The sequence below is a fragment of the Monodon monoceros genome, unplaced genomic scaffold (genome assembly GCF_005190385.1).
Source record: "Monodon monoceros isolate NGI ecotype Baffin Bay Population unplaced genomic scaffold, NGI_Narwhal_1 Super_Scaffold_16, whole genome shotgun sequence".
Taxonomy (NCBI): domain Eukaryota; kingdom Metazoa; phylum Chordata; class Mammalia; order Artiodactyla; family Monodontidae; genus Monodon; species Monodon monoceros.
The window spans coordinates 7,801,525-7,822,675 of record NW_021703772.1 but is presented as its reverse complement, the minus strand read 5'-3'; the positions used below and the strand labels follow the sequence as shown (position 1 = coordinate 7,822,675).

The following is a 21,151-nucleotide window of genomic DNA, read 5'->3' as shown; positions in this document are numbered from 1 at the left end:
CACACATGTTTTTCTGAGTTTCCTAGCAGGCAAAGCAAAGAAGGAAACTTAAAAGGATAAAATTCACATATGTGTAAGGTACAAGCACACCATCAGCTCAAGAGAAGAAGAGCGAGTCCTTGCACTGCATAAACTTGCTCCTGAAGTGCTCGTGAAAGGGGCACCGAGTGAGCAACCGAGCAAGGCCCTCATCAGCTTCCCTGCAGCAAATAGCATAGACACTTGTTTGACTTCTTGCAGTATTCCATGGGGTAGGCTTGGTGCTAAGGCCCCATGTGAGAAGGACTCCACGGGAGGCCTGTGCAGGGTGTTTCAGTGTAGTTTATCACCTTTCAAAGGTGTCTGGGAGATTCTGTGCCACAAAAAAAGTGCCAAGATCAAATGGGTCTGGCAAGAACTGTGTGATACCAGCATACTGAAGGCTCTGAGAAGTCCTACTATTAAAAAATTGAGACTTCCCTGGTGGTGCAGAGGTTAAGAATCCGCCTGCCAATGCAGGGGACACAGGTTCGAACCCTGTCTGGGAAGATCCCACATGCCATGGAGCAACTAAGCCCGTGCGCCACAACTACTGACCCTGCTCTCTAGAGCCCACAAGCCACAACTCCTGAGCCTGCGTGCCACAACTATTGAAGCCTGCTTGCCTAGAGCCCATGCTTTGCAACAAGAGAAGCCACTGCAATGAGAAGCCCACGCACCACAACGAAGAGTAGCCCCCACTCGCTGCAACTAGAGAAAGCCTGTGTGCAGCAACAAAGACCCAACACAGCCAAAAATAAAATAAATAAAATAAATTAATTAAAAAAAGAAAAAAAATTGGCTCAGCATTTACCAAACTGATTTAATCACAAGACCTTTTTAAAAAAATTAAAACACTTACTGGGAAACACTGATCTAAAACAGGGATCAGCAAACTGTCTCCTAAGGGTCAGATAGATACTTTAGCGTACTGTCCCTGTCAAAACTACTCCACTCAGCTCTGCCATTGTATCCAAAAAGCATGAGTGTATTCCAATAAGGCTTCATTTATGTATACTAAAATTCGAATTTCGTATAATTTTCACGTGTCATGAAATAATATTTTTCTTCTTTTTTTTTTCAATCATTTAAAAAGACAGAAACCATTCTTAGCCTGCAGACCATTCAGAAACAGGTGGCAGGCCCAATTTGGTCTGTGAGCTATAGTTTACTGACCCCTGATCAAAAATAATGTTTGGATGGTATGTCTTCCAGCAAGTTTCCCTGAGTACCATTCCTCAGAGTTGTTTTATTTTTATATTATTTTTTGTGTGTGGTGGTTAATTTTTTTTTAATTTTCAAAAAATTTTATTTTACTTATTTTTATACAGCAGGTTCTTATTAGTTATCTATTTTATACATAGTGTATATACGTCAATCCCAATCTCCCAATTCATCCCACCCCCCCGCCTCTCCCCCCTTGGTGTCCATACATTCTCTACATCTGTGTCTCTATTTCTGCCTTGCAAACCGGTTCATCTGTACCATTTTTCTAGATTCCACATATATGCGTTAATATACGATATTTGTTTTTCTCTTTCTGACTTACTTCATTCTGTATGACAGTCTCTAGGTCCATCCACGTCTCTACAAATGACCCAATTTCATTCCTTGATGAGTAATATTCCATTGTATATATGTACCACATCCTCTTTATCCGTTCATCTTTCGATGGGCATTTAGGTTGCTTCCATGAGCTGGCTATTGTAAGTAGTACTGCAGTGAACATTGGGGTACATGACTCTTTTTGAATTATGGTTTTCTCTGGGTATATGCCCAGTAGTGGGATTGCTGGGTCATATGGTAGTTCTATTTGTAGTTTTTTAAGGAACCTCCATACTGTTCTCCACAGTGGCTGTATCAATTTACATTCCCAGCAACAGTGCAAGAGGGTTCCCTTTCTCCACACCCTCTCCAGCATTTGTTGTTTGTAGATTTTCTGATGATGCTCATTCTGACTGGTGTGAGGTGATACCTCATTGTAGTTTTGATTTGCATTTCTCTAATAATTAGCGATGTTGAGCAGCTTTTCATGTGCTTCTTGGCCATCTGTATGTCTTCTTTGGAGAAATGTCTATTTAGGTCTTCTGCCCATTTTTGGATTGGGTTATTTGTTTTTTTAATATTGAGCTGCATGAGCTGTTTATATATTTTGGAGATTAATCCTTTGTTGATTCGTTTGCCAATATTTTCTCTCATTCTGAGGGTTGTCTTTTTGTCTTGTTTATAGTTCCCTTTGCTGTGCAAAAGCTTTTAAGTTTCATTAGGTCCCATTTGTTTATTTTTGTTTTTAGTTCCATTACTCTAGGAGGTGGGTCAAAAAACATCTTGCTGTGATATATGTCCAGAGTTGTTTTAATTTAGACTTTTATGTTTCTGGCTTAAGAGCAGATTTTCTTAAAAAAGTGTAGTAGAGGATTGGTTTGAGTGCTTACAGGCTAGCCTAAGGTTTTTCTCAGAAACGATGTGTGGGCCCTCTCAAAAATGACATTTGCAAACTAATAGTTGAAGCCTTAAAGTTTTACTGTGTCACACATGGCTGAATTGATTTGAGGCTGGAAGTGTTTTAATGGACATTATTATTCATTCATAGAAATAAAAGTCTCAAAACACCCAGAGACATTTGATTTTAAGAAAATATAACTTCCCACTCAACTCTCCATGTAAACCAGTAAACTGTGGCCCCCATCAAACTAAGAGTATTTTTTATTTTAACTTGAGGAACGTTCTTTCAGTTTCTTATGTTGTCATTATGATGGTTGATGGAGAACCCAAACTTTCCCACCACCAAGTCTAACATTTCAGTTTCAGTTCAACGGGTATTTATTGAGTACTCAGGATATACAGTGCATTTTGCTGGCTTCTATGGGGGATACAAAGAGGAACAAGAAGCAGACAGCTCCCTCTTTACCTTATGAATCAAGTTCAAGATCCTCACCAATTTAGAGCCCATTACCATGGTATCAGGATTAATTTCACTTCCTTGTCTCTTCCTGTCAGCATGCATGCATTCATTCATTTAACAAACATTTGTGAGTTGCAACCTCTGTTCATAGCACTAACACAAAGCCCTCCAAGAGCGTGCTTTCCAGGGTACATTGGTGTTTCTCTTTTCCTCTGGCACTCTTGTGTAATTACAGTTTCTTTTACATAGTGAAACATTATTTCTTTATCTCCTGAGACCTCAGCATTTATGTTCCCCACACTGTATGTGCCTATTCTTGAGATGTTTAGTGAGAAGAGTGAATCTTCTGGTGAAGCACCCTTCCTGGGACTGTGCTCTAAGTGCTCTTGTCCCTCCACCTGAGTGGCACCCACCTTTCCCTGTCCCCTTTTCTTGGTGTACCAGTGAGTATATAGTTTTACCAGATTCATCATTTTAAAGCTATTAGCTGTATTAAGCAATAGGAGTCTGTAAGATTGTTGAATATCCTTATAAGCATTATTATGTATCTGATTATTTTTTGATTGGAGGAGATTTTATACAGTGTTAATTTTTTCCACTTATAATAGTAATACTAATCATAGTGCGAATTTGAAAAATATGGACAAGTATAAAGGAAAAATATTAATCCATAATTCTACTACCCATCAATCAATTCTATTAACAATCTTTTTTTACTTTCCTTGATTCAGAAATCACATTTAAAATTTTTTAAAATTTAAATTAATAAACAGTAAAATTGACCTTTATTTGTTGTACAGTTCTTTGAATGTTGACACATGTAGGTTCATGTAGCCACCACCACAATCAAGATACAGAAAAGCTCCATTCCCTCAGAACAAGCACCCCTTTTTAATCCCACCTTCCCCAAGCCCTGAAAATCACTTATGTCTCTGTTATATAATTTTGTCTTTTTGAGAATGTCATATAAATGGAATCATAGACTATATAAGCTTGTGAGAGTGGCTTCCTTGACATAATACCTTTGAGATTCATCCAAGTTGTTGCATGTATAGTAGTTTGTTCCTTTTTGTTGCTCAGTGGTATTCCATGGTGTAGATGTACCATAGTTTAGTTATCCATTTATCCACTTACCATTTAAGAGTCTTTTTTAAAAAAACATCTTGACATTTCTGAAATCCTGAAGTACTTTAAAATCAATGTATATATTTAACGTGCTCGGGGTTTTTGTTTCCCCAAAAAGCTATTATTGAATTGATAGTGTGTCCTAGAATTAATACTGTCTTAGAATCAAGGTATTATGGTGGTGAGATGATCAGTGTGGAGGATCAGAGAGGGCTGGTGAAGGGTTATCAGGAATAAGGGAACTGAACAGTAAGGGGACAGGTAAAGGAAGGCCTCGAGAGGTTTGCAGCCCGGCGCCCAGAGCTGCTTGGCAGCCTGTGAGGGCTTTGGGGAAGTTTTGAGCAGAAGAGCAACATAGGAAATAAGACTTTAAGAACAAAGCCAACTAATTGTGGTGACTTCCAGGATGTCCACCATCATGAGTGTTGATGAGGCGGGAGGGGACCGGGGAATGGCAGCAGTGGGGCTGATAGTACTGGAGGGAGTGGAGGAAGAACTTGAGGAGAGTGCAGTGGGGGCAGGGAGTGCTGACTAGAGAGCCTGTGTGTGGGGAAGGGAGGGTGGTTCCTGCTAAACACCCTGACTTCCAGGCCAGTGCCCCGGAAGACGGGGCAGGAGGTGTGGAGAACTTAGGACCGACTGCCCAAATCTTAGTTATTTATATGGTGTGAATGGGTAGGTTGGGTGGGTCATGTTATTTGGGAAATTCTAAAGCAAAATGAGAACGTCCAGGGGCTTCACAGATTAAGAATGAGGTGTGCCTAGGGATACTGTGTGGAGATAAAGAGGCATAGGGTGTACTCAATTATGTGAGCCTGGATGAAGTATATGATTATTTCATGGAAATAAACTGTGATTAGGGCCATTTCCAAGTAGAATGGCATCATGGCTGATTGTATGGGCCCAAAGTTTTCTGCGCAACCTATTCTTGAGTCCCATCTCCCTGTGTCACAAGCTAGACGGTTTATTCTTTGGCACACCCCACTTTTGCAAGATAGGAGAAGGAGTAGTAAATCATCCTCATATGATCCTTGAAGGACAGGTTCCCATCAGCCACTGAGGAAGAGGGAGGCAAAAGAAAGAACTGACTGTTGGAGAGTAATTTGCCAAAGGGACTTGCCCCTCTTGTCAGGTAACTTCTTGGGAAGCCCCATTCATGGAAGCCGCCTCACTTCCACCCGCTCACACCTGTTCTAACTCAGGATCAAGGAGAAGTAGGGGCCAGTCAGCAGAGAGAAAGAGAAAGACACTCAGAGACAGTACGGAGCCTTGTTATCTTCCCCCAGTTTGCATTTTATTAAAGATCCCCTGTTAGACAAGAGAGAAGTTACTCCCCACTTTGTCTACCGTTTATACATTTGCAAAAGAGCCGTTCTTTAAAGCTGTACTACAGTGGGGTAAAGTTTCTGTTATTTGTGGCCTTGCTAATTATGTCTTCAATCTTCCCTAGAAAAGACTGTGTCTTCACCATCGACCCATCAACTGCCCGAGACCTCGATGACGCCCTCTCCTGCAAGCCCGTCGCTGACGGTAGGATGGAATCTTCTCTCCCCCTCTAGGTGGCAGGCAGCGGGCACCCCTGTGTGGCCACCCTGGCTGCCGGGTACTCCCTGAACTTGCCGTAGGCCCCTGAGCCTACACAGCATGCGACCTAGAGATTGTGCTCCTGACCGACTTCAGTGAGCGTGAGAATAAGAAACGTCCTCTTGCTAGGACCCTTCTCGGGCCTCAGGAGGGACAGCAGTGAGGGCAGAAGAACTAATTTCAGGCCCGGCCCTGCAGGAGGCTCCAGTGAGGGCATAATGTGTTAAAGAAGGCCCCTAAGCTCTGCTTCGGAGAAGCACAGAGTTTTTTTTTACCTGAATTGAACGACACACTGGGGTGATTCAAGGGGTGCTGTCCAAAGACGTGCTCAGCAGAGGCGGCAGGAACACCTCCCCTGAGGAAGCCCCTCACGGCCTGAGCTGGAGAAGCTTGCTCTGCCCCGCGTAGGTCTTCATCTGTCCAGCAAATTGCAGAAGGCAGCTGTTAGAGGCTCCTGAAACATTCTTTGGGGATGGAGCCAGGAAGGAAAAAGTGGGATTTGATGCTACTGGTCTTTGAAAACTATCATAGCGGGAGGGGGAAATGTGTGAGGTGTGAGAAGAGCAAACCCTAGCCATGCCCTTCCTAATGCCCCTCCAGATGAGCCACTTAAGAGTCTGGAGCTGCTTCCTGCCCCTCACCGGGGTGGGGTCTGGTGACTGCTGTGGCTTTAGTTATTCTCCGATATGGCTTTGGCACTAACGTGGCCTTTGATGGCTTGCCCATGACGGTATGCAATCTTGCGGCTTCAGTCTCCTGCACAGTGTTGGTGGCCCAGTGGCCTGGTCTTGGCAAACACTGCACAGATGTTCACATATTCCATTAATGCAAAACTTCATGGGCTCAGCGTGTTGTCTCTTCTCCATAAAAGACAGTGAGGCTCAGTAGATACAAAGCTGAGAGACAGAAAACATCACTGCCCAGAAATGCTTTCATCTTCTTTTAGTGAGTCTTCCTTGAAACTGTGGGCAATTGTGCTCAGTGTTTTCAACTAAAGAAAATTGAAAGGAAGATAAAGCATAAAGAGAGAAAAGTTCCCATGGAAATTTCAGAGGAATTATATATTTTTTAAATCTAAACTTTAAGCAGCCTACTTAAAAAAGCAAATACTACGTTGGTTTCTTATATCCTGAGCAATCTTTGCTGCATGGAGAGGCTTGGGCATATCACTCTCACATCCACTTCTCTGAGTCCCAGTTGAAAAGTGCCCCCCCACCCCCGGCAGAAAGCCAGGTGACACTGGACCTCACTTCCTGTATTTCCTTTCTCTCCAGCTTCATAGCCCTGCTCTGTTTGTAGCCTAATGCTTGGAAACAGTTGCCACATTTATTTTGGCACGTCTGTAGTCGTTAATGGTGGAAGGGTAGGCCTAATCCCTGTTACCCCATCTCAGCCAGCTCACATGATATCCCCCTTGCAGGGGTGCCAGGGAACAGGCACGTGTCTTGCCCACTCACCCCGCACGCTACGTGTCGTGTCTAGGGTACCAGGTTACCAGCAGAGGCTTCGTGTAGGGAAAAGGTGGAGCAGGAAGGATTGACTGGGGACAAGTTGTACATGTTTATAGATTTCCAACCGAAGAATATGCTTTGTCAGACAGTCGAAAACCAATTGTTTTCAACGTGCTGTTCAGGGAGAGCATTCATAATGAGGGAAACCATTTAGCAGTGCAAGATGAAGGAAAAGGAGAGGAAGTAGAGGCAGAGAAATGAGTCAGAGAAACATTATAATTGTTTAGAGATGTAGGTAGAAGAAACTGAACTGGAGGTGGTGGCATTATTATTAATGGGGGTGGGGAGGACAGCTGTGAAGAAGGGGTAATGACAGAAAAGAATCAGTGGAAATGGATTTGGAGTTGAGGGAGGGGAATCCAAGACGGGGCAAAAGTTTCAACCTGGATGGCGAGGAGATGGAATCGACAAGTTAGAAATGGGGAAATCAGGAGGAGCAGCTGATTTCGGAGAGAGCATGTCTGCATGGAGCTGTCTGTCTGATGATATGTGTTTATATAAGCTGCTGCAGGTGCTCTGCAGAGGAGGTTAAATGCGTGCAGTCCATCTAATCATATACAGAGAGCCATGAAGAAGAGTAGATAACTCAGCAAAATGCAAACAGTGATTTTATTAGGATGACGGGTTCATAAGGGATTTTTCTCTTTTCCCTAGTTTCCAAATTTTTATAATGTGGTAATAATAGGTTCATAATGAAAAAATTTTGTAATAAAAAAAATTATGAGGTGCCAGAAATCACAGGCTGCCCAGTAGCCGCTGCACCAGGTGATCAGATACCTCCCGTCTGCTTAGTTATTCTTGCATTCCAGGGGAGTAATTAACATCTGGTCATTTGGCAGAGCAGCAGAAAAGGGACACGGCAGAGCAGTCGGGGAAGAGTCTGAAAAGGCCTGAGTTGGGCAGTCAAGCGTTTTTATGGTGGCACTTCTACAGTTGGCCTTTGTGACAGCTGTTTCCGCCAAGGCCATTTATCCAGGGAGATGAAAAGTGAAAGTCAGTTCCAGCTTGGATTGGGGTGAGGCTGGCTGAGTTCAGGCTCTGGTAGTTACCAGTTCATGTCAGTTCTTGCTTAGAGGAAAAAAAGTTTAATGTTTCAAAAAGCAAATAATGTTTTCTGGGCATATTTACGTCATCTGTAACCATTTGTATTTAAAGAAAATATAAAGGTTAAACTTTCCTTTGGTCCCATTGAAATCATCTGAATGACTCTTCTGTGAAGATAAAACGCACAGACAGAAGTAACTTATTTAGTCCTTACTCTCTCTTTCTGTAGAGTTCAGATGAACCCCCAGGACTTGTTACCAGTATCTCCTATAGGTGCGAGATTTAGACATTACGGTCTGCAGGTGAATTCTGCAGAAACACAGTGACACCTGCTCCCCAGTAGGTCATGTTTAGGTTGGAAGGCTGAGGAGGGGGTGCCCTCTACCCTTGAGGAATCTCAGCTTTGGAAGAGATTCTACCAGTCATCTAGCCCGGTAATTTTTCACCTCTTACAGCCTATAAACACACTTGAGGGCAACATTCCCATGAGCATTAACCAGCCCGCTAACTTTAACATGGAGTCTTTCACTTTAGCTCAAGAAGGTATTTAATAATGTAAGTGAGTAAGACTGGTTATAATGATAACCCAGAACCTAAAGACAGTAACTCACACACTCCAGTGTTTGATTACTGTAACAGACCTTTGCAACACACCGCACAGTTGACCTCACCGCTCAAGTGTGGGAGTGCCACAGTTGTCACATCACCCTCCGGTTTTCAGATTACCTCTACAGCATCTACTTACTGAATATCCAGGTTGCACTTTAACTCTCTACCTTACAGGCAGCCCACTTGGCCTTAAGATTGCGTGACTATCAGGAGATCCTTCCCTGTAATGATCTGAAATACCACTGTCTTCCTGTAATTTTCCACTCATTGGTCCCATGCATGCCCCTTGGGAGCCTATAGAATAAGTCTCGTCTCTCATGTGACAACTCCTCAGATACTAGATAATGGCTGTCATGTATATCTGAATTACAGCTTCCCAGTTAAGCATCCTGTATATTTTTCTATGTCCTGTAGCGTATTAAATTTGAGCCCATTTCCCATGTCACGGTGTTACTTCTGCCTTTATGAGCTCTGAGGTAAATGGCTGCCCGTATCCAGACTTCTCCTCCCTGGCTGCCAGGCCACAGTGACTCTCTCCCAGCCACTTCCAGCCACCTGTTCTGTTCAGTTAAACCTGCATTATTGCTTTGTTCTAGTCTCTGAGAGAGGAAATTATCAGTCAGACAAGTCAGGACCTTTATTCAGCTTTTAGTTGATTCAGGCTCACAACAGATCCTACAGGAAATTGATGTTCCCTGCTTCTCTGGCATCTTGTTTCTCTAATGTTTTGTTCTGTAATGAGTGCTCTGCCATTGAACATGGCAGGGTTATCCTAGCCAGACCTTAGAAATGAAGGATTGGAGAAAGGGGGAGTGGGGACTGACTGCTAATGGGTTTGGCGTTTCTTTGGGGGGTGATGAAAATGTTCTGAAATTACTAGCTCAGAGTTATACTCTGAGTATACTGAAAACCACTGGGGGGAAATGAGTGAATGGATGAATGAATTAAGAATAAATAAACAAATCCATTCATCCTTGAGGCTTTTTGGAAATTGGAATTTACACCTTAACGATAACTTAGCAGAAGTCTTGATGGATTGCCTGGGCTGGATACCCAGAGTCGTATCCCTCTTACCCATCTCTCCTCCTTGCCGCCTTCACCTCTGAACCACGAAAATCCCACCCAAGGAGCGCACCCCTGTGCTCAGCTACCTGCTCGTCTTTCCCACCCCCACAGAGGGCAGCCATCTGACTCAAAGTAAGAGGGATGTGTCCTACTGTCCAGGTATGAGAAAGTGCTCAGGTCATCCAGCCTGAGGGACCTCGGGAATGCACACTACCTGCCCTGCTGTAGGGGGCGCCAGACTTCCTGCTGGTTTGCCTCTTGTCTGGCTTTCCCTTTCCCTTCCCTGAGGAGGATGGACTAGGCAGCTCTGTTCCTGGGAGCCCTTCTCACTTAGGAAATAGGAACAAGAGACTAGGAGAAAGTCTGTACGAATTTCACAGAATTCCTACACTCTGGACTTCCCCGTATGGTTGTATGTGTCACCTGCTGAGAGTTCTTGTCACGAGTGATCTTCTTTGGAGGCAGTGAGGAAGTGGGAGCTGGAAAGACTGTGCTCCCCTGGCTTAGGCTGGAGAGCCTGAGCAATAGGATGGATGGTAGTAATTTTAATGAGCGAAGAGCAGAGACGAAGGCTCTGGATCTGTTGCTGGGAAGGAAGAGAGCATGGGTGGGCGTCCTGGAGCTTACGAGTACAAGGTTCCAGCAAATCGCAGCAGCCAGGCCAAACCCTCTTCCTGGGCTCTGTTCTCACCTCTGGGAAGATCTTACCCCACCAGGCATTCACCGCAGCCCCTTTATGTTTCCATTTGGTTTGGCTTCCTCCTCTCACAAACTTAAGTCTCCATCCTGTAAGACCTTCCTCAGCCCCCTACAGCCTCAGGAGTGTTCACACCTTCCTTTGTCCATCAGGACACCTTGAAGAGCAGTCTACTTGCTGCGGCTCCTTTCCTGCTTCCCATTTATTTCTTACTCCCTCTGCTATGTGGCTTCAGAAAGTTCAGTGACACAGGTTGTCCCTGACTTCAATTCAGCAAACCATATGTGCAGTGTTTGGCTTTTCATCTACTCTTCTTTGGACTTAGGGGGCTCTACTTGCTCTTTTTTTTTTTTTTTTTTTTTTTTTTTGCGGTACGCGGGCCTCTCACTGTTGTGGCCCCTCCCGTTGCAGAGCACAGGCTCCGGACGCGCAGGCTCAGCGGCCATGGCTCACGGGCCCAGCCGGTCCGCAGCACGTGGGATCTTCCCGGACCGGGGCACGAACCCATGTCCCCTGCATCAGCAGGCGGACTCTCAACCACTGCGCCACCAGGGAAGCCCCTCTACTTGCTCTTGGTTGTAGTTTTTGGACTACTTTTCTCTAGTTGCCTTCTTTAACTCTTCTTCTCTGCTCCCTCGCTTCATGGGAGTCTCCAGTCCCCTTGCTTCTGTGCTCTTCAGCCTTTGCGCTCTGTTCCCTTTGCCTGCATTGCTCTTTCCCTGGAGAGCCGTGTGGCTGAGTGGAGATCAGGTGGGTCGCTCTCTCAGTAAGGCCTTCCCTAGTCACTCTGCCTCTAATTTCTTCCCCTCCCACCCACTCTCCACCATCCTTGCTTTACTTTTTTCCTCATCACTCATCACCCACTGACGTGCTATTGACTATCTTGTTTCTTATCTATCCTCCCACCATACACCGCCTGGCAGTGTGAGGCTCAGAGCAGGCGCTCAGTGAGTCTCTGGTGGTATTCACAGGCTGCCGAGAGGAGAGGGGCTTCCCAGGCAGAGGGAAGAGTGTGTGCAAAGTCCCAGGATGCCAGATACATGGTATTTTGGAGGGAACCACACAGAACTTGAAATATCTGGACCGTGAGGTTCAAGTGGGGTGGTAGTCGTAGGTAAAGCAGGGAGGAGATCATGAATTCTTTTGTAGGCCCTGCTAGAAAGTTTAGACATCATGGAGAGTGGGTGTGGGGAGACGGACTGCAGTATTTAAACCTCAGGTTGAAGAGGAAGTGGGGAGGAAGAGCGTTTTAAGCTAAGGGAACAGAGTGTGTGTGGGCCCTGTGGTACAAAGACTTCGGCACCAAAAGGAACCGGAAGTCAACGTGACTGCACCGTGAGGGGGTGGGAGGAGCCTGTGCCATAAGACCGGAAAGGGGCACGCAGGCTCCCTTTCGGAGTGGGACTCTTATCTTGAGTGTAATGGGAAGCAAAGAGCTTTAAGCAGGAGAGAGTCAGGATCCAACTTACAGGTGGGAGAGATCTGTGTGGCGGCAGTGAGGAGTCTGGACTGAGCGCGGTGTTAAGATGGTCTGAGTTCTGAGAGGCAGCAAGTGCCCCAACCAAGGCAGAGGCCGAGGAGCCAGAACTGGAGGGAGGCAAGAGCCAGGACAGGAAATCAGGACAGGACTTGGGGTCCGGGCCGCTGCGGGAGCCTCTTAACTGCTCTCTCGTGTCGGCCTTTTCTTCCCACGGATCGAAGCCAAGGCAGTCCTTGTAAAATGTAGATCTGATGAGGTCATTTCCCCCCCCCCCCCCCCCCCCCCCCCCCCCCGCTCCAGTCCCTCCAAGACTTCTCGTCCTGCTGAGGATAAACACCCAAGTCCTTCCTGGGATGTACTGCTGGCTCGTTTGTTTGTTTGCTTTTTCTAATCTTCCTACTGCAGTCTCTAACTGCCTCTCCAACCTTGTTCCCCACAGTCCCTGTCTCACCTGCCCTCCTCCAGCCAACATGGCCATGGTGTTGTCCTCCAGACATGCCAGGCAGCTCCTGTCTCAACACTTTTGTACTTTCTCTTCCCTCTGTCCGGATCCCCCTTCTCCCAGATCCCTCACTACTCTAAGTTCTACTCAGATGTCATCTCAAGGAGGCCCTTCCTGACCACCCTATTGCCACAGTCTTCTCCCCACCCCACCACCCCCTGCTTCTTGATTCCCTTTAAGGTACTCTTGTGGGTCTGTCCTCCTGGATGGTAAGCTTTACGAGAGAAGGGATGTCCTCTTGTTCACTGTTGAACCCTCAGTGCCCAGCACACTGTGTGTTACATAGTTGACACACCTGGAAATGTTGGCTGAATGAGTGAATAAGTTTGTAAACTTTTGATATTGGCAGTAGGAGAAGAATCTAGAATCTCATCTAAGTTTCTGGCTTGGGCAGTAGGCAGAACATAATGGCGTTCAATAGGAAATATTGAGGAGAGCTGGTTTTGGGGGGAAGGTGGTACGTTCAGAGATAAGCACATGTTGGGTTTGCAGTCCCTGAGAATCATCCAGGTAGAAATACGAAGGGGACAAGTCAAAGGAGTTAGGGCTGGAAGTGGAGATTTGGGAGTCATCAGTACATGGGCCTGGGAGAGGTGGCCCAGGAGAAGTCACAGACTGAGAAGAGGACCCCGCTGGGCCCCTGGGAAGATGTGGAAAATAACCGAGAGGTGAGGCCAGGGAGCCTGGAGGCGAAGGAGAGAGAAGGGAGAGGGGGCAGGCAGAGCAGGCTAAATGCAGAAAAGCCACAAAGGCTGTAGGAGAGTCAGGTAAGAGAGAACTGGGAAGTCTTTGGGTTTGGCAACCAGGAGATCATTGACGACCTTGAGAGACTAGTGTCAGTGGCTTTGAGGAGGGGAAGCCAGACTGCAGGTGGTGGAGAAGGGAGTGGAAAACAGGAATGGAGGTGGCTTTCCATAAGAAGCTTGGCTATGAAACCTATGAGTGGCAGGGAGGACAGGACAGCTTGGAGAAGGAGAAGTTGAAAATATAGGAGTGAGAGGAGCTGACGATTTTGCAAGGCCTTGAAGAAGAAGGTGGGAGTGAATTCAGAGTATAAGTGGAAAGTGAGGCCAAGACATGGAGGGTAAACACCTCTTCCCTTGAGGCAGAGAAGCAAGACGTAGGGAATGGGCCGCTGCCGAGTATTAACCCTGGATAATAGCTACTTCAGCTGTGAGAGGAAGCGGCCCTCCTGCTGAGGGCAGTTGGGGAAGGGGCTGTGTATGGGGAGCAGGGGATAGTGAAAGGGCTTGGATGGGGGAGCTGACCAGAAACCGATCATACAAGGCCTTCCCAAACACTGTTCATGTGTGCTGAATTGGAATACTACCAAGCCTGGGTGATTTTCTTTAGCCTTCTAGGTGTGGGAGCAAAAGTTGCAATGATACAAATTTGGGGGTTTGCTGAGAGGGAGAACATGGTGGGCACCAGGACAAGGACGCTGGGACCTTGCTTCCCCTCTCAACCTGTTTCTTCTCCGTCCTTTACTTTTATAAAGACATCATCACCTACCACTTAGTCAACCAAAGTTTTTTTTAAAAAAGGGAATCCTGGGGCTTCCCTGGTGGCGCAGTGGTTGAGAGTCTGCCTGCCGATGCAGGGGACACAGGTTCGTGCCTCGGTCCGGGAAGATCCCACATGCCGTGGAGCGGCTGGGCCCGTGAGCTATGGCCGCTGAGCCTGCGCGTCTGGAGCCTGTGTTCCGCAACGGGAGAGGCCACAACAGTGAGAGGCCTGCGTACTGCAAAAAAAAAAAAAAAAATGGGAATCCTGGAATCACATTTGATTCCTCTTCCTCTCAGCACTGTTGTCATGGCCTTGTCAATAATCTCCCCTCCCCCGCTGTGCGCCCTCTACCTTGCTGCCCAGTTAGTTTTCTTTTTTTTTTTTTGTGGTACGTGGGCCTCTCACCGTTGTGGCCTCTCCCGTTGCGTAGCACAGGCTCCGGACGTGCAGGCTCAGCGGCCATGGCTCACGGGCCCAGCCGCTCCGCGGCATGTGGGATCCTCCCGGACCGGGACATGAACCCGTGTCCCCTGCATCGACACGCAGACTCTCAACCACTGCGCCACCAGGGAAGCCCAGTTTTCTTTTATGTACACACGAAGACCAGATCATGTCACTTTTCTGCTTGAAAATCTTCTCGTACCTACAGAATGGTCCACATTTCTTAGCAGAGCTTTGTTATCAAAGTCTTTTAAGATTAGTTCCCCAGCCCCCTCTTCCACCTTCCCCACCTCCCAATGCCACTTCGACCAACACACAGACACACACACACAGACACACACACACAGACACACACGCCGCACGCGCCCCTAATGGCGTCTGGCCACTCTAGGCTTTGCATATCCACTTCACTCTACCCTGCCTCCCAGCCTCTGCCTGCCCTTTGCCCCCCAGTTAGAATGCCTGGCCTCCCTTCCTACTTCTGTGTCAGAATTTCGTTCAACAGCAAGATGAAACCTCTGCGGAGCTTTCCTTTCCTCCTGGCAGAATGAACCGTTCCTATCCTATCAGCATATTTTCTTCATGTGCCTAATGCAGCAGTAAATATCATTGCTTGTGGATTTAATTCACCTTTTTGCTTGTTTCCTAAAAGCAGGGCAGTCCTTGGACATCTCTATATCCTGAGTGTCATGCATGGTACCCTGCATTTGAAAATCGCTTGATCTAATCGGTCTAGCCAGGCATCTTGTTACAAACTTTTAGCGTTTCACTCCTGTTTCTGTTTCTTACCTTGCCCTTTTTATTTCCACCGTGCTTTGACCCTTAAGTTTGTGGGTTGTTTATGGGCTTTTATGCTGACCTATAAGCTTACACTGCATGCCCTCCTACAATGTCTACTTCTTTAGAATTAGGTGTACCTTTCCCTCATCACAATCATGGTTTTCAGTCCATCTCCTCATGTCTCAGTGATACTGTAAGATAACTGAATTATATATTATGATCATGACATCTGGTCCTGCAGCTCTGTGAGTTGGCATATCTGAGGCTCACTTCTTCCCCATTATTTTCTTTCATGAGTCTCTTCTATAGCCTGCAGTACTCTTCTCACTGCATACCTACAGGCTTCCACAGCAAGTTGTTTATTGGTTTTATTTGTCATTTTTATTGTCATTTTTATCCGTCTCCCTCCTGTCTGTATCCTTGCCATTTCCAAATTCATTGAGTGCTAATTTTCTGATAAAATTTACTTACTGAATGAACCTTAACATGGTAGTGAAGGACAATAACAACAACAACAGAAAACCAATTTATGATGCAAAAGCCAGAACTTTTCTTCCTTTAATTATTTTGGCAAACAGGCTTGCTAGTTGAGAAAAGGCTTTTTAACAACCAAGTACATCTTTGATGGCAATACGGTCATCTGTTAGTTTGGAGAAATAGAAAAGTTGGTATTACAAAAATCCAAGTATTCCTTTGTTAGCAGATAGATCTTAATTAATAGCATGTTGAGACATCGGAAATTGAAAAAGTTTGTTTTTTATTACCCTCTGTTGGAAGTGTTTGGAGGTTAGGTTGGTATAGGGAGGTAATGCCAAGGTAATTCCAGAATGTAGAAATCAGGTGACGTTTTGAGAATGCAAATCAACTTTTTCAAAAATTTCATTTAATTTTATTTTATTAAAGTATAGTTGATTTATAATGTCATATTAGCTTTAGGTGTGCAGCACAGTGATTCAGTTATACGTGTGTGTGTGTGTGCGTGCGTGTGTGTGTGTGTATGTATATTCTTTTTCAGATTATTTTACCTTATAGGTTATTACAAAATATTGAGTACAGGTCCCTGTTGGTTATCTATTTTATATATAGTAGTATGTATGTGTTACTCCCAACTTCCTAATTTATCCCTCCCCCTCCTTTCCCCTTTGGAAACCGTAAGTTTGTTTTCTTTGTCTGTGGGTCTGTTTCTGTTTTGTAAATATGTTCATTTGTATCTTTTTTTTTTTTTTATGTTCCACATATAAGTGATATCATATGATATTTGTCTTTCTCTGTCTGGCTTACTTCACTTAGTATGATAATCTCTCTCTAGGTCCATCCATGTTGCTGCAAATGGCATTATTTCATTTCTTTTTCATGGCTGAATAATATTCCATTGTATATATGTACCACATCTTCTTTATCTGTTCATCTGTTTGTGGATATTTAGGTTGCTTCTGTGTCTTGGCTGTTGTAAATAGTGCTGCAATGAACACTGGGATGCATATATCTTTCTGAATTATAGTTTAAGACTGGAAATCAACTTTACATGGTTATCTGTAGATTTTCCTCTTGCCTGGAGATCTGTAAAACATCAGGTAGAATTTGCTATTTTAGTTTGTATAAGGCTGAAACAGAATGTATGGTAGTGGTTTTAATCTCTTTAGAGTCACAGTCTCTCCTCAGAAAAAAATGCACAAATGTGTATATACACTATGTTTTGCATAGGGCTTACATTTCCAGTAATATCATAGAATGGATAGCCTGAAGAACTCTTCTTCAATAAAACTCTTTAAAATGATGCATCTTTTAGAAATGTATGGCTGAGCTGGCAAGAAAGGTCTTTCCAGCCCTTGGAAGCCAGGAATGAAACAAGAGCAGATAACCAAAGAAAGAGGTATGTGCCAAAGCAGCTAATGGTATCTTCTAATGTCTAGTGACCCAGAAAGTTTGCTCAGGACCTGAATTAATACTACCTGCATGGCCCATAAAATTCCAAGCCAAGTATCTAGTTTAAAGTGGCACCAAATGGACAATGTTTCTAGAAACCAGTCAGAATCATAAGCATATCCTTTCCAGAAGAATTAGCTCTTAACCAAAGCCTTAAAGATTTGCCAAAGATAAAAGTTCTAGTAAAAGTAAACATACAGAAAAGTTATGAAACATGCAAGGGTGCAGCTAAAGCAATACGTAGAGGAAATTTTCTAGCTTTAAGTGCTTATAATAAAAAGGGAGAAAGTTTAAAAAATTGAGCCTATAAAGATTAGCTTCACAAAATGTTCAGAGATAACGGGAAGGGAGAAGATGACTTGCTACAAGAACATAATTGTGGGTACAAGTACTGTATCAAAATGTGAGCATTATCTGTTATAACTGTAGCAGTAGAAGCTCCCTCTACTCACCAAAGAAACACACAAGACAAATAACCAAATTCTGTAATGCATGTCATAGTAAAACACATAATTCATTTACTTGAATAACAAAAATTCCTGTTTCCACTTTTGGCCCTGCCAAAATGTAAATCTTAAAAAGTAGAAACAAAATATCAAACATTGCTCTTAGATCTCATTTTCATTTTTATAGTATTAGAGTGCTATTAATTGTCAAATTAAGGTCTTTTTCGAAAAATCATCAATGTTTGAAAAACATTTGGCATGTTAATTCTGTTATAACCGAATTGGGAACATATAAAGATACACTTTTTAATATTCAGTTTCTGTGTTATTTTGTATTTTATATCATATATGTTATAGTGTTCATGTTCCATAAGTGTTTCAAATATCTTTTAAATAATAATAGAGATACAGTAAATAACTTCCAAAGTGGTAGAGAGCACAGGACATATAAAAAGCACATATTAAAGTACCAAAAAAAAATTAATAAGCACATCAAATTTAACTCTGCAGTTAAAAAACAAAGACTGTTAGACTGGAGAAATCTAGCTATATGCTGTTTATAACCACACACTTAAAACATGAAGACGCAAAGATTAAATGTAAAAAGGTGGGAAAAGCTATACCAGTAATGTACTAAGCAAAAGAAAGCTAGCATATTTTTTATGATGTCTGACAAATAGCTTTTAAGATAGAAAACATTACTAAATATATAGAGAGTCTCTAAATGATAATTAGAAGGATCAGTTCATTAGAAAAGATAGTGTCTAAACATATTACCAAGTGCTATAGCTTCAAAATATATATTAAAACAACAGTTGACAGAAATATGAGGAGAGATTGATAAATTCATCATCATAGTGGGTTAATTTAATATGCCTTTCCCAGGAAATGATAGTTCAAACAGACCAGAAATTCAGTAAAACTACAGAAAATTTGAACAGCACGGTTAGCAAGCTAGCTCTAATAACCAATAACTAAGTATAATACCCAGAAATGAAGATTACACAGTGTTCTCAAGTGTTTCTCAAGAGAAAACATATATAAAAATTGACTTTGTATTAAAGCATTAAGCATATTTCAAAAAGTCATTGGTATCATACAGATCATGTTCTTGGGTCACAATACAGTTAAATGAGAATAAGTGCACAAACATTTTTAACTTAAGAAAAATTCAGTATGTTTAGAAATCTTAAATACCTTCTGTTACCCTCTCCCAGATTAGTGGCCAGATGAATGGCCTAAATCAGAATATACTTGATGTCATGTTTCCTTAATGCTTGAAGGTTGAGTGAGTTACCTATTTCCTCATGGCTGAGTTTACCTCTGTCATTGCCTTCCACACGAAATACCCCCTTACATAGGACTTTGGGTTTCTACCCCTGCTTCTTTCCTCATACTACCCAGGAGTACCTAACTCTGAAATATGATCCATGTTGACCTACAGGCTATTCACCAGAGAGCCAAGAATGGTTGAAAGCCTTTATTACAAAGATACCATCAAAAAGGAAACTACCTTGTCTAATAAAAGAAACTCAGATTACCAGAGATTAGCAGTAGAGGAATGATTCCCGGGTGGGGAGGATAGCTGGACCACATGGATAGTCTCCATTTGGACATCCCCTTCCTCCTTACTAACCATGACTCCCTCTGCCCACTGACCTGGGTGCTGAGAGGACTTGTCATCACTTTGGTCCAAGTATGGTGCCCATAATCCTTTGCTTAGTACCTCAAGCACAACTGAAACTAGACTTTTGAACAGGACTTTACTTAAACCTTAAGAGGGTAGCAAAAGGAAGAGCAACGGAGAGTAACAAAGCATCAAGAAGTGTCCTGCTTTCCACTGCTCCCTGATCCAGGCCCACCTAGGTTCTGACCTGTCCCCACACTGAGCATCACCCGGGCGCCCACCTCAACATCTGCCCTTAGAAGTCTAGACCTCAGAGCTTCTGGAAAGACACCTTGGCCTCCTTCTTTCATTTTGCACTTCCCATCTGAGGACGTGCCCCTTCCCAGAAAGAGTAACATTAGGAAGGTTCATTTCCTTTAGAGAAGCATATGCCTATGTCTCACCCTGCAAGCCCCAACACGAGAATTGTCTTGCCAGTGCACTACAGTGGCAGTGTAATTGCTGCACACTAACAGAAGCCAGAGATCATTTGGTTATACATCTAGTAGGAGACCTAGTCTGCTCCTCTCCTGCCACATACATAGCACTGGCCCCTGAGGTGACTTAAAGCATTACATCACTTTGTGCTCTGCACCACTTCTAACCGTGCACAGGGTATTTTATTGCAAAGGACTCTTTGCAATCCTTAACTCAGGTGGGACCCCACCTTATACCCCATGCCCACACAAACTCCCTATTGACCAGGGATAGAAAGACTGAATCCTAGGCTCTTGTCACTTAGGTCATTGCGTGGGAAAATAGGCTTTACAATCCAGTCTTACTTTAAGCACCATGGGGAGAGCATCACGGCCCTTTGCTATATGGACCTGCTGGAATTCCATTTCTGTCCTGCCTTGCAGGAGGGCCAAGGGGACAGATACATGTATAGAGATGTAAATCCTGTATGTTCTCCTGTTCTCCCGAGACCCTCAGGAGGCAGCCTGGCGCTTGCCTGCCCTTTTTGTACTGGACCACTCCTTTCAACCATTCTTCTCACCTTGAGTTGTCTTCCTCAGCTTTCTAGCTACTGGTCTTGCAGTTGATCTCTCGTGTCAGGCCTTCTCTAGCCTTTCGGAATTTGACTTCATCTCAGACTCAGTACCTTAATTTAAACCCCCAGATTCAGCTCCTCATATTTTCTTAGCCCATTGGTTATGCTTTTCCCTGTTTCGTTCACTTCAACAAACTGAACCCTGAAGTACCGTGTTTCAAAGGGTTGGCCTTCCTAAATATCGAATACTATAGTGTAAGAGGCAACTCACACTTATTCAATAATTAGGAAATTTTAATCTGTTAGCTGTTAGAAACATATGCCCACATGTAGGTTAAAAATAAGATTTATGGGAATTCCCTGGTAGTCCAGTGGTTAGGACTCAGTTCTCTCACTGCCAGGGCCCCGGGTTCGATCCCTGGTCGGGGAAGTAAGATCCTGCAAGCCATGTAGCGTGGCCAAAACAAGAAAACAAACAAAAAGCAAAAAAACAAAACAAAAAAAACCTATGTGCAACATTTAATTTAATCAAAAATTAAATTGTTTTTAAAATCTGTTCCTTGTATTCGAGAGGAGAACCCCTGATAACTCTAACATAGATTTTGAAAAAGAAAAATTCCACTTCAGGGCCGTTTTCTACTTGGATACATTTCTGGGTTTTGTCTCTGACATCTTTATGATGCCCGGTGCTTCGAATACTATTCCTCCTACACTCCTCTGTAAAATCATTTCTAATCCTGGTTTTGAAACACTGATTTTTCCTCTTGCAGTCGCTTATGTCAGAGGGCATTCTGACCTCAGGCAAATACCAGGCAACCCAAGTACTTGATCTCAGACAAATCCTATTTTCATAGC

The 21,151-nt window shown here is 43.9% G+C and overlaps 1 protein-coding gene across 12 annotated transcripts in view; it reads left to right on the top strand.

Moving 5' to 3' along the window:
* Positions 1-21,151, top strand: part of DIS3L2 (DIS3 like 3'-5' exoribonuclease 2) — a 373,313-nt gene that overhangs the window by 222,147 nt on the left and 130,015 nt on the right. For 10 of the 12 annotated variants that reach the window (XR_003793808.1, XR_003793807.1, XM_029224426.1 and 7 more), the window contains exon 10: positions 5,499-5,578. Coding sequence is in view for 10 of the 12 variants with exons in the window: in XM_029224426.1 (XP_029080259.1) it covers positions 5,499-5,578 (80 nt within the window). In the remaining 2 variants the exon portion in view is untranslated. Of the gene's footprint in view, positions 1-5,498; positions 5,579-17,056; positions 17,109-21,066; positions 21,140-21,151 lie in introns of those variants that run through there. The other 2 variants (XM_029224428.1, XM_029224429.1) reach the window with 2 other exon arrangements.